The 12,155-nt window shown below is 41.5% G+C and overlaps 1 protein-coding gene across 4 annotated transcripts in view; it reads right to left on the reverse strand.

Moving 5' to 3' along the window:
- Positions 1 to 5,702: 5,702 nt before the first annotated feature.
- Positions 5,703 to 12,155, reverse strand: part of DSCAM (DS cell adhesion molecule) — a 579,300-nt gene continuing 572,847 nt past the window's right edge. For all 4 annotated transcript variants that reach the window (XM_053310684.1, XM_053310683.1, XM_053310686.1 and 1 more), the window contains one exon: positions 5,703 to 6,699. In XM_053310684.1, the coding sequence (XP_053166659.1) occupies positions 6,359 to 6,699 (341 nt within the window). In that variant the 3' untranslated portion in view covers positions 5,703 to 6,358. The remainder of the gene's footprint in view (positions 6,700 to 12,155) is intronic.

Genomic DNA, 12,155 nt, shown 5'->3' on the forward strand with positions numbered 1-12,155 from the left:
CCGCCCTTCCAAAAATGGCTCAGGGCAGTTTACACAGAGAAATAATAAATAAATAAGATGGCTCCCTGTCCCCAAAGGGCTCACATTCTAAAAAAACACACAAAATAGACACCAGCAACCGTCATTGAAAAGTACTGTGCTGGGGGTGGATAGGGCCAGTTACTCTCCCCCTGCTAAATAAAGAGCATCACCAAGGTAAAAGGTGCCTCTTTGCCCAGTTAGCAGGGGATGTTAATCCAACATGTTAATTATATAATGTTAATTATATGTTAACCCAACCCTGCCTCTGCCTCCCTCCCTCAATTCCTCTGATGCTAGATCAGCAGTAAATGTAAGCAAGGGATGAAGATGGAGATTTCCTTGAGATGGAGGTGTATAGGTGGGAGAGAGCAGAGATTAAAGGACTTCTCTGACTTGGATTAAAATCTGAACCAGAGAAGAACTTTTGAGCCCGTAATGTTAGCCTCATTTTTTAGCCAAACAACTTTATGAGCTACCCAGATTCATATTTTCAAATCAGGAAATGCAAATTTCAGGTGCATCACTATTTCTAATGCTGATGTATTTCTGACCAATTTAAGCTTTAAATTAATTTTATAAATCTAATTGAAGAAAAGACGCTTCCTGCCTCATGTGTGAAAACACATCTGAGCTAGGCAGAGGCTACAGAGAGCAGGATGGGGCCACTATTGCCAATCTGTGGGGAATACCTGCAAGATTTCGAATATGGGGATCACTTAGGTAAAGAGTATGAAACAACAGTGCATTTTTCCTTTAAAAAAATAAATCACAATGTATATAATCCTCTCCTATAGCTGAACTCAACAGGTGACCAAGAAGTTGACAGTAGGGGTGTGTACAAAATTGGCTGATCCAGTCAGGTTCGAGTCTGAACTGGACCAGTTTGGTTTTGCTTCCCGTTCATGAGTCAATTTTTAAAAACAATTTTTTCTGGTACTTACCCCCTCTCGGGGGCTTCTCTGAGACCAGGGGGAGGAAGTCCACAGAGGTTCCCCCTCCTCATGCTGGCCTTCCTTATGACAAAAATCACCCAGTTCAGGCATTCTTTGGCCCTTTCTCCCTTGCGGCGGCCATTTTGGGTCATGACTCAGCCATGCAGGGGCCCATTGCACATGCATGGCAGCCTCAAAAATAGCCTTTTCAATGAGGGGAAAACCCAGAAAGGGCCAAAGAATGCCCAAATCGGGCAATTTTTGCCATGAGGAAGGCAGACAGGGGAATGGGCCCACCACAGCCTCCCCCCCCCCATGGACTTGGAGAAGCCCCCTGGAGAGAGTAAGTACTAACTTTTTAAAGTTGACTTGTGAACCCCCCAAGTGGCTAGGGGTGGTGGTGGTGGTTAGGTCTGGGGTTGGACCTAATGGGGTGGTTCAGTTCAACCTCGAACCATCAAACCAAACTGGATCAGCATCCAACATGTTCACCGTTGAACCTGTTTGCACACCTTTAGTTGACTGATGAATAGATGTTTGGCTTCTGAAGCTGCACAAGCACATCATGTCAAAACAGTGAGGATCAACTGATCAGAATCCTTTCCCTAAGAGAACTATTAAGTCTCAAGTTATCCTAATTTATCCAAGTATGGAACCTAGTTAAGATACACTAACAAGTAATCACGGGTCAATTAAAATAGTTTTGCTTCAGAGTATGCACTGCCATAGCAAAAGAAGGCAAAATCAACATTTGCTTTTACTTAGCTTCTTAAAAGATACCCAAGAATCACAAGTAAGACACTGAAATCCCACACAAAAATCAATGAGACTTGTAGCATAAACAAAACAATCCAATTAAATTTGTTTGAGCAGCAAATCTGCAGCACCAGTTCTAAATATCTAGGGCTAAGAGTTTTGCTTTGATCCTAAAACACCCATTCATTAGTCAAGTGCTATTGACCTTTGTATGATCCCATAAGCAAAAAAATTCAGAATCAGAGCCTTTGTTTACTTATAACAATCATGACACATTTATCATTAAAGTATATCAGTTAATAGTGCATGCAGATGATGCTAAAATTGTATTAACAGTCCTAGGTATTTCTCTTTGAGAAATATTAAAAGAGCTATAGAGTTAAAAGAAGGTTTCTGAGTATCAACAGAATGATCAAAGTCTGAATTATGAAGTATAAATATTGGAAAGAACAGTAAAAACCCAAGCTGATCAACTCAATGAGAACATGGCGGGGGTGGGGACTGGTAAATATTAGAGGATCCAATTGTCTGCTAATTTAGCTGAATTTTTCCAAGCGAATTATTTGTCTGTGATAGAAGAAATTGAGGAAGACATGAATAAATAGAATAAGATGACCCTTTGGACCAAGGGTGGATATTATTTTTATTTTGTTTGTTTGTTTGTTTGTTTATTAGATTTCTAAACCGTTTCATCCAGATAACTTTATGTTGTTCACAAATATAAAAACAGATTAAAAAACAACCAAATCATTAAAGCAAAATTAAAAACAGCTTAAAATCATTTCAGTAATCACTGAAGGCCAGACTAAAAAGATATGTTTTTAGGGCTCTTTTAAAGACTGCTAAAACTCTTATGCCTCCAACATCCATAGGGAGTGCATTCCAGAGCCCAGGAGTAGCTACAGAGAAGGCCCAATCCCAGGTCACCACCAGGACAGCTGGCAGCAGCTGAAGATGAAACTCTCCTGGTGACCTTAAAGTGTGGTAGGGACCATACTGAAGATGGCACTCTCCTAGGTAACCTGGCCCTAAGCTGTTTAGTGGTTCCGTTCCTATCTCTCAAGCAGTTTGAGTGTTGTAATAACCAACACTTTGTATTTTGCCCTGAAACATATCAGCCAGTGCAGCTGTTTTTAAAAAGGCATAATATGGTCTCTCCGAGAAGCCCAGAAACCAATCTGGCTGCTGCATTTTGAATTAACTGAAATTTCCGAACAACATACAAAGGCAACCCCACATACAGTGCGCTACAGTAGTCAAGCCAAGAAGTTACCAGCAAGTGCTCCACAGTTTTGAGATCATTATCCTCAAGGAACGGACGCAGTTGTCATATAAACCAAAGTTGATAGAAAGTGCTCCTGGCCATAGCCTCCACCTGAGACACCAAGGATGAGGCCTGGGTCCAGAAGCACACACAAGCTATGTACATGTTCCTCTAGGGAGAGTGCAACCACATCTGGAACAGGAAGTTCTATCACATCCCTCAATTATGACCACTCACCATTCTTGTTTGGATTCAGCTTCAATTTATTATCCCATATTCTTCCTGTCACTGCATGAAAGCAGGCATTTAGGGGAGCTATGCCATTTCCTGATAATGATGTCATGGAGACACAGATTTGGGTGTCATCAGCATATTGATAACAACCTGCTCCAAATCCCCCAATGATCTCACCCAGTAGTTTCATATAGATATTAGAAAGCATCGGGGATAGGATGGAGCTCTGAGGGACACCATACAATAGCTCTCATTTAACAGAGAAGCTATCCCTGAGTGATACAATCTGAAATCTGCTTGAGGGATAGGAACAGAACCACTGCAGAAGAGTACCCCCTAACTCCAAATCCCTCAGACGATTCAGAAGGATACCATGGTTGATGGCATCGAAAGCCGAAGAGGGATACAAAAGAACCAGCACAGTCACACTCCCTCTGTTTATTCCTTGGTATAGATCATCTATCAGGCTAACCAAGGCTGTTTCAACCCCATAGCCCACTCTAAAGCTAGTTTGAAATGGGTCTAGATAATCAGTATCTTCCAAAACCACCTGGAGTTGATCAGCCACCACCTTCTCAATCACCTTGCCCAACTATAATTATCCATCACTGAGGGCTCTAGGGCAGGCTTCTTAAGTAAAAGTCTCACAATTGTCTCCTTCAAACATGAAGGCATCCTGCCCTCCGTGCCCAGTGAGGCATTGTCCTCATTTTGAGGTATACTGAAACCTCCTCTGTTTCAGTTTTTACATAAATTTTATTAGGAGGAATAAACTAAATAATAATAAACAAAATCTGAATTATCAGATTTTGAAAAGGTTCTTGTCTCACCAACAGGAACCAAAGGATATTTGTTCTGCTACTAAACTCTTAGTGGCAGAAAATAATGTTGATCAAAAGGCTGAAATGGTAAAGTAAATGGGGCTATATGCCCCCCACACACACACAAATAACCCTGGGACCAATTCATGTGTAAATATGTACACATGAACAGAGGTATACAATTTCAAGAGGCTTGAAAAAAATAATTTTAAGAATCTATATATATATATGGCAAGGACTTCAACAAAATCTAAAACAAAACAAAAAATCACTTGATCATTGTTGGAAATAGTCATGCAGATTATGTTAGTTATGAGGTTTTAACATGGATCTGATTTGGAATTATCATTGGACCCCTTGATCTTTCTGTTGGACTCTGTGAAGGTCATTAGTGCCAAACAAAAAGATCAGGAATTGATAATAAATCTACTTTGTCAGTGCCTGGGTGGAGGTGGTGTCTGAATAGAAATCCAGTGACTTGAGTTGAATTAAGAAAATATGAAATATATTGCTATGAAAATTGACTTCTATAGTTAAGTACAGGAAAGGAAGCAAAAAAGAAATAATGTAGAAGTTGCAAAATCATAGGAATAAAATAATGTTAATCAAATGTGATGAAACCACAGGTTGGCTTCATACATAGGCAAGGAATAGGCAATAATTCAATATGAAGTCCAGTCCATACTCAACAATTGCTGAGTGTGAGTGGATTTATGAGCACTTCGAATACATGTGCATCGGTAGCTGCTAGTTAGATCCTAGAATGGCAGTTGGCCTGAAGGTTGGTAGGCCCGTCTGAAACCTCTTGAAAATGTCATTGTGGCCCCAAGGCTTAAAGAAGTCAAATGTTCAGTGTGAGCTCAGGCCTGATTTACTTAGAAGCAAGTCCCACTGTGTTCGTGGAACTTACTCCCATTCGAACATGCATAGGTTTGCCATCTAACATATGCAAAATATTACCAAAACTACAATCGTTCATTCATTCTAGCTGGATTAATCACAGTAGCTAGGACTAATTACACCCACTTTAGGCAAAGGCCTAGTAGTGTAAGGTAGAGGTATGTCAGCGAATGTTCAAGATGGCAAACTGCTCTTACAGCTTTGGCTGCTGTAGGCCCAAGGCTTGCATTGTAAACTGTAGCACCTTGTTCATGAAGCAAGATAAAAACACAAATTCATGTAAACTACCAACTGGCACACTGGGAGAGTAAATGAAAAACAATTTTTTCCTCCCAGGCTCTAGCTATCTAACACTGGGGAGGATGCCTTCCTGATTTCAATAATATAGCAATCCATTGGACTTTGAGTGAGAAAGCAAAGTATACCAGACAACATCAGCATCCAGTTACGAAGTCTCTAGCACTTCAGGGGAAAAGAAAAATGTCCACAATCTTGAGAAGAAAGCATCAACATAAATAGCACTGGTTTCAAAGTTATCATATAGAATTTATAGTTCTCATAATTGTATCCATTTAAATTTTGAATTTAAATAGCTTCCTTTGCTCTTTGAAAGTCCCTGAGAGAGAGCTACCCCTCTAGTGAATTTAAAAAAACCCACAACCCACCAAAAACCGTCTTCCAGTCAAATCAGTGGATGTTAGAATTCTACATGGTCAAAAAGATGATCAAATACAGCAGAAGAGAAAACAAGGCAAGGCAATGCAGACACATAGATAAAGGCAGAAGACCCTTTTATTTCGCATAGACAAAATGCAAAGAGTGTCTCATTAAAATAATATATAAAAAAGAAAAGAAATGCCAAAACCAAATTGATTCCCTCCCTTCCCCACTTCACTGACTGACATCACTCATCCTAATTAACAATGAAAGAAAAAGAACTGATCAAGGACCCATTTTTCTAGTTTTAAAAAAAGTGTGCAAAACATGACAAGAGGCATTTTGCCTTCTTAAATAAATATCCCTGTTAAATTCACAAAGAGGGTGATTTCATTTATTATTATTTTTATTATTATTATTGTTTTCCTTCTCCTTACTTGTGTGTGATGAAATTCCCAGTTTAAAATATTTTATTTAGTCCCCATGCACTTTGTATAAAATCAGTAAAAACACAAAAGCTTGTGAATATCAGAAAAACTGGACTTCCTCTTCTCAAAAAATTCAGAGGTCCAGTCAGATGACGCTCACACTCAGACAGAAAAAAAGCAGGAGAGTCTTTGCACTGTCTGCAGGTTGCATTTTTGTCCCAAATATTTTGGCAATCTTCTTCTTTAATTATAAATATTGGAATTCAATAAAAAAGGTAGCTTTGATTGGATTTTTTTAAATAATTGTTTAGTATTTACAGCCATTGTCCAGCCATGCTCTTTTTGTTATACCAGGGTGTAAGATTTTGCGTAAGGATTGCTTCCTTTCAAATGGCCCCGAGAGTCCAGCAGCGATTCTTGAGAGCTGCTCATTTTAGCTGCCTGTCCTAGCTCAGCTCCTTCTCGCTGAGGTAATGTTGCTACGGCACCAGGTTGCCATGACTGTACTTCTCTTGTGGATGAAGTTTCCATAGGTATTGGCTCCAAGACTGTTGGACGCTTCAAGGTTCGGCTTTTCTGAGGTTCCAGACAGGTTTGCCCTAAACCTAGGTCTCTGCTAGTGCCAGGAACTCCTCGGTTTAACAAAAAGTCCATTCGAAGATACGGTGGCAAATGCATGAGGTCACCTGTTAAGAGAAAGCAGAGAAAGGATATATGTATATGTATATGTATATGTATATGTATATGTATATGTATATGTATACACACACACACACACACACTTAATTACTATCATGCAAAACAATAAACTTGTTTGTGTGACTAAAGGGTTGGGAGAAAGACTGTACTCAGTGCTTAAATATTTAAATACAGTGCACATTTCTCACAATCATACCCCACTCTTCCTCCAAACATCACAGGGTAGTGTACATTGGGGTTACCCTATTTTATCCTCATGACCCTGTAAAGTAAGTTAGGCTGAGTTTTTCAAACCTTGGACTAGGGAGAATGTTTTCATGTTTCATACAGCTACTGCTATTTGAGCATGCTTCCCAGCCAACTCCAAACAACTTTGTGGTACAGGAAAAATATAATCTGATGCAGCTCCACAGATACTTTACCAGCCAACTTTCTGCAACCTATAAGAAGCAGAGTATTAAATAGTAGGTCCTTACACCTCCAAGCTGTCGCAAGATCTTCTCTTCCAGCTGGCTACCCAACCATGCTTATCTTCTCGAGCTCATTCTAAATTACATAGTTCTTCTGATACAAAGACTGCAGCATCTAAATTTGGCCTGTTCAACCTGTGACCAACCAAGCCAAACACAGCCCTCCACTGCATCCCACCAGGGGATCAAACAAATCTCCGGGTTTTGTTGCCTACCCAGGGCTGCAGACATGGAAACAGAGAGGGGGTAAAGCCCATAGCCAATGGTTTGATTTGGTTAGTCTGAGTCACAATCTGTGCAGGTCAGTTCTGAATTAGAGATGTGAAGGCCTGGGAAAAATGAGGAGGCGGAATGGAAAAATGAAAGGGGTGGGGAAGGGTTTCCCCCATTTTTTTTCTGCTAGGGAAAAATGGTTCCCCTTCTGTTTGGTCAATGACTGTAAATAAAATTATTACTATTACTATGGTTCCCCTCTCAGCCCCCACCCCCACCAGGCCTTCACATCTATAATCTGAATATAGGTGACATTTTGCTATTTCATCTTTTTTTCCCTACAGAGGCAGCCCTTATTGAATCATGTTTTTGAATGGATTAATCCCAGCAATTCACTCATTAATGTTTTAAAACTTATTTAATATGCTTCTCTCTCCAGTGTTAGCTGCCAAAATTGCACCCATGCATGATGGAAACATGCTAAAAGTTTTAAGCAAAAGACTTTGCTAATAATAATTACAGTTCTATGAGCTATTTGAAAAAGAGACATACAGACTGGCCCATGCCACAAACAGAGTTTCAGACACCACATTAAGGTAAACATTGCAAAGTTTCTATCTAAACAAGCAAAATGGAAAGTTGCCCAATATTTTAAGATAAAGCAGATTCTTTAGCTGGCTTCACAAATAACAGTCATGCTATTGTTACCTAAAAAATAAACAGTTCCTATTCTATTTCTGATTTAAAGTAACAGACAGAGAAAAATCACTCAGAACTTTGGACAGAATCTCTGTTTATTCCTGCAGGCTTTGTTTGGCACCATATGCTTTATCGTAGTTAAGTTTCCAACACAGATGTATGGTGTGCTATTCTTAGCACAGTGTGTGCTTCTCATCTTGGGAATAGGCAAGCATTCTGTAGCATTTACATAAAGCTACCAATTGAAAATAGCACGGTAAATGCCTGAGGGTCTTACAATTGCCAATTTTTATTTCTCTCATCCTTATTTCTCGGCCTAAAGCCCTTGGGCTGTATTATAGTCATTTCAACTGAAACAGAAATGTAGACGCCACAGAATCAGGCATGGAATGGCGGCATCCAGAACACTAGCCAGAGGTTAGTCCAATGTTTTGAAGGTAGAAAAGTACTGAGAGAGACCATGTAAAGACGGAGGTGCTCATTGTTGGGGGTCATAATCTGCAAGATGGCATAGAACTTCCTGTTCTGGATGAGATTACACCACCACCCCCAGAAAGAAGAGGTTTGTAGCTTGGGAGTGCTCTTGAACCCAGGTCTCACCTTGGAGCCTCAGGCTGAGGCTGTGACCAGGAGTACTCTTTACCCACTGCGGCTGATTCATCAACTCTGCCCATTCCTTGAGGAGAATGACCTGAAAAGGATTATCTTCCTTGGAGGCCTTCAGGAGAGCCTTAAAGATCCATCTTTTTAGCCTGGCTTTTAATATCTCGTTCTAATCTGGTTTAAATGTTTGTTATTGTTTTGTTTTATATTTTAATTTAAACCGCCCTGAGCCAATTTAGGAAGGATGGTATATAAACTGAATGAACGAATGAATGAATGATCCCCTTAAAGCTACACCTCAGACCTAAATTTGTTTAATAGGTATATGCAATCCCCATGGAACCCTGGGAATTGCAGCTCCACCAGGGGACTAACAGAGCATTTTCCACAAATGATAATCCACAAGTTTCTCAGGGTGATGTCATAAATAGCAGCTTTCCCCATGACTGATTCAATACTGTAGCTGAAGGAAAAGGTCCTAACTAAAGTGGGGGTATTGCTCAGGATCATCCAACGCAGATTAGAGCCCTATGTGGAAAGGGAAATGCCGGATGTTCAAGCTGGTTTCAGAAAAGGCCAAGGAACAAGAGACATCATTGCTGATACACTCTGGATCATTGAGAAAGACAAAGAATACCAGAAAGAAGTCAATATGTGCTTTATTGGCTACAGAAAAGCCTTTGATTGTGCTTTTTCCATGTCAAGTTGTGGAATATCCTTGGGAAAATGGGCATCCCAGAACACCTCATTGTTTTCATGAGAAACCTATACACAGGACAGGAAGCCACAGTCCAGACGGAACATGGTGAAACACTGTGGTTCCAGATCAGCGAAGGAGTAAGACAAAGCTGTATACTTTCTCCTTCTCTATTCAATTTATATGCTGAACATATACTGAGAGAAGCTGGATTAGAAGAAGATGAGAGTGGTTTTAAAGTTGGAGGAAGAAACATAAATAACCTGAACTACACTGATGATACCACTCTGAGAGCTGAGAAATTGGATGATCTGCAAGCTCTAGTAATGAAAGACAAAGAGCACAGTGAAAAAATGGGACTATGACTAAATGTAAAGAAGACTAAACTAATGACAGTATGTACAGCAACCAGCCTCAGAACTGACAATGAAGACATTGAAGTGGTGGATAGCTTCTGCCTTTTAGGATCGACCGTCAACAGTAAAGGATCCAGCAGTCAAGAAATACGCCGCAGACTAGCACTTGGTAGGGTTGCAATGAAGGCCTTGGAAAGGATATTTAGATGCCATGACATGTCTACACCTACAAAGATTAGGATCATTTGGACAATGTTTTTCCCCATGACACTCTGGATGTGAAAGCTGAATGTTGAAGAAGTAAGATAGAAAAAGCATTGACACTTCTGAGCTTTAGTGCTGGAGAAGACTTTTGAGGATACCATGGACAGCCAGACAAACAAACAAATGGATCACAGAACAAATCAATCCAGAATTTTCAATTGAGGCACAAATGACCAGGCTCAAACTATCATACTTTGGACACATTATGTGAAGATCAAGCTCCCTTGAGTAGTCCATAATGCTGGGGAAAGTGGAAGGAAAGAGAAGAAGAGCACGACACCAGCCAGGTGGATGGACTCAATTATGACAGCAATGAATGTACCACTGAGAGACCTTAAAGGCCAAGTTGAAGACAGTTCATCCTGGAGAGAATCTATCTATGTGGCTGCTAAGAGTCAACACCAACTTGATGGCACTTAATCAGTCATCAATCAGAATGGCGGGCTGTTCACCTGACTGGGTGGTCAAGGGTGCGGGGCAGGGGGAAGGCTGCACAAATTTCACCGCCCCTGACAATAGCACACATGTTGCTGGGAGTGCGGACTGTGTTCCCAGATGAGCAGCGCTGTACTAATCAGTGCGCAGCTCTGGAGGCTGGAACGACGCGTTCCAGCCTCCAGGTATCCCAGGTATCACTGTGTGCTGAGTGCAGTGCATTGGGGAATTCCCACAAGGGATGAGTACTCTAGGTGCCTGTCTCTGTGTGCAGCTGGGCTGGAAAGCAGCCTGAGCTCACACAGCATTAGGGAGCCAGGTCTAATGGTGCACTGGCACCCTTAACCCTGACTAAAAGCTGGATTAAGTGGATCTTCAAATACTTTCAAATAGAGTCTTGAAATAAAGGATGCAAAATAATAATGTAACAATTTAAAATCCAAAAAATGCAAATACAGAAAAATCAATAATCTATTTGAAAGTATATGAGGATCGAGAGACACATTTCTGACTGAGGAAGCTTTTGAAACCTTGCATAAGCACTGCACGTCTCTGCTATTTGTATATTTTGCATTCTGATAACTCTGTCATTACTCATTGTTTTTTACATTGTTCAGCCATCTGTCTCTTTCAGCATTCTGATAACTGTGTTATCACCTTACATTGTACACTCATTCTTTACTTATGTATATATTCTGTTACCATTGGTATCACAATAAACCTTTACATCTACTAGGTACTTCATTGTTTTGTGTTCTATGTCTGTATCTGGTACCTACCCTTCCCATTTTCTCGATCCTTACAGCTGTAGCAAATTTGGTTCAGAATGGTTAGGTGCTTCGCAAGCTAACCCACCTGCACCTCAAATGTTCACACATCTGCCATCTTGAATCAGGGTGGATGACATCATCACAAATTACACCGTTGAGGTGTCCCTGAGGCTCTCCACACAAGCAGTGTGGAAAGCCTTACCATGCTCTGCAGGGAGAGCAGGCTTAGCCCACTCTCCCAGCACACGAGCAGGGGTGCTGTCCCTGGGTGGCTGGGTCAGTTGCCCACACAACTACTGGCTCCGCCACAGAGCCGGTAGGGGCGGCAAGGATTGGGGGCCACCTGGCCCCCAGAAGTCCCAGGGGTCTTACACACAAGTGACCAGGGCATTCTGGGGAGACTCCTGAGGCTGGGAGGCTGCTTGTAGGAGGCTGGGAGGCTGCTTGTGTCGTTGTGGCATGGAGCCGAGCAGTGGCAGTGGCACATAGTCAGTAAAATGAGGTAAGTGGAGTTCTCGCTCTGCTAACCTCATTTTAAAGGGGGGAGACTTAAGCGGGCTAACCAACGGGAGCTGCATGGCTCCCGGCAGTCCCCATGACTACAGGAAACTGGGCTTAGCCCACTTTCCTGCGGTCATGAGAACAGCCTCCCTGTGTGTCACTCACTACAACTATACCAAATATGGTTCAAATCGGTTAGACAGTCCACCAGTAGGGATGTGCACAGACTGGTCCAGAGACAATTATAGATGCCTCCGAACCAGTTTGAATGTGGGCTGGTCCAGAGCCGGGCGGGGGGGGGTTTGCACGTACCCCTCCCGCTGCTTCTCCCCCACAGGCACTCTGTTTTTGCAAAAAGTTTTGCTTTCCTCCCTGTCGCCCCTGCCCTCGTTGTTGTCTAGAAATACCGGAATTAGCAATTGCGTGTGCACCCGC

Source organism: Hemicordylus capensis, chromosome 3 (genome assembly GCF_027244095.1).
Source record: "Hemicordylus capensis ecotype Gifberg chromosome 3, rHemCap1.1.pri, whole genome shotgun sequence".
In the NCBI taxonomy this organism is placed as follows: Eukaryota; Metazoa; Chordata; class Lepidosauria; order Squamata; family Cordylidae; genus Hemicordylus; species Hemicordylus capensis.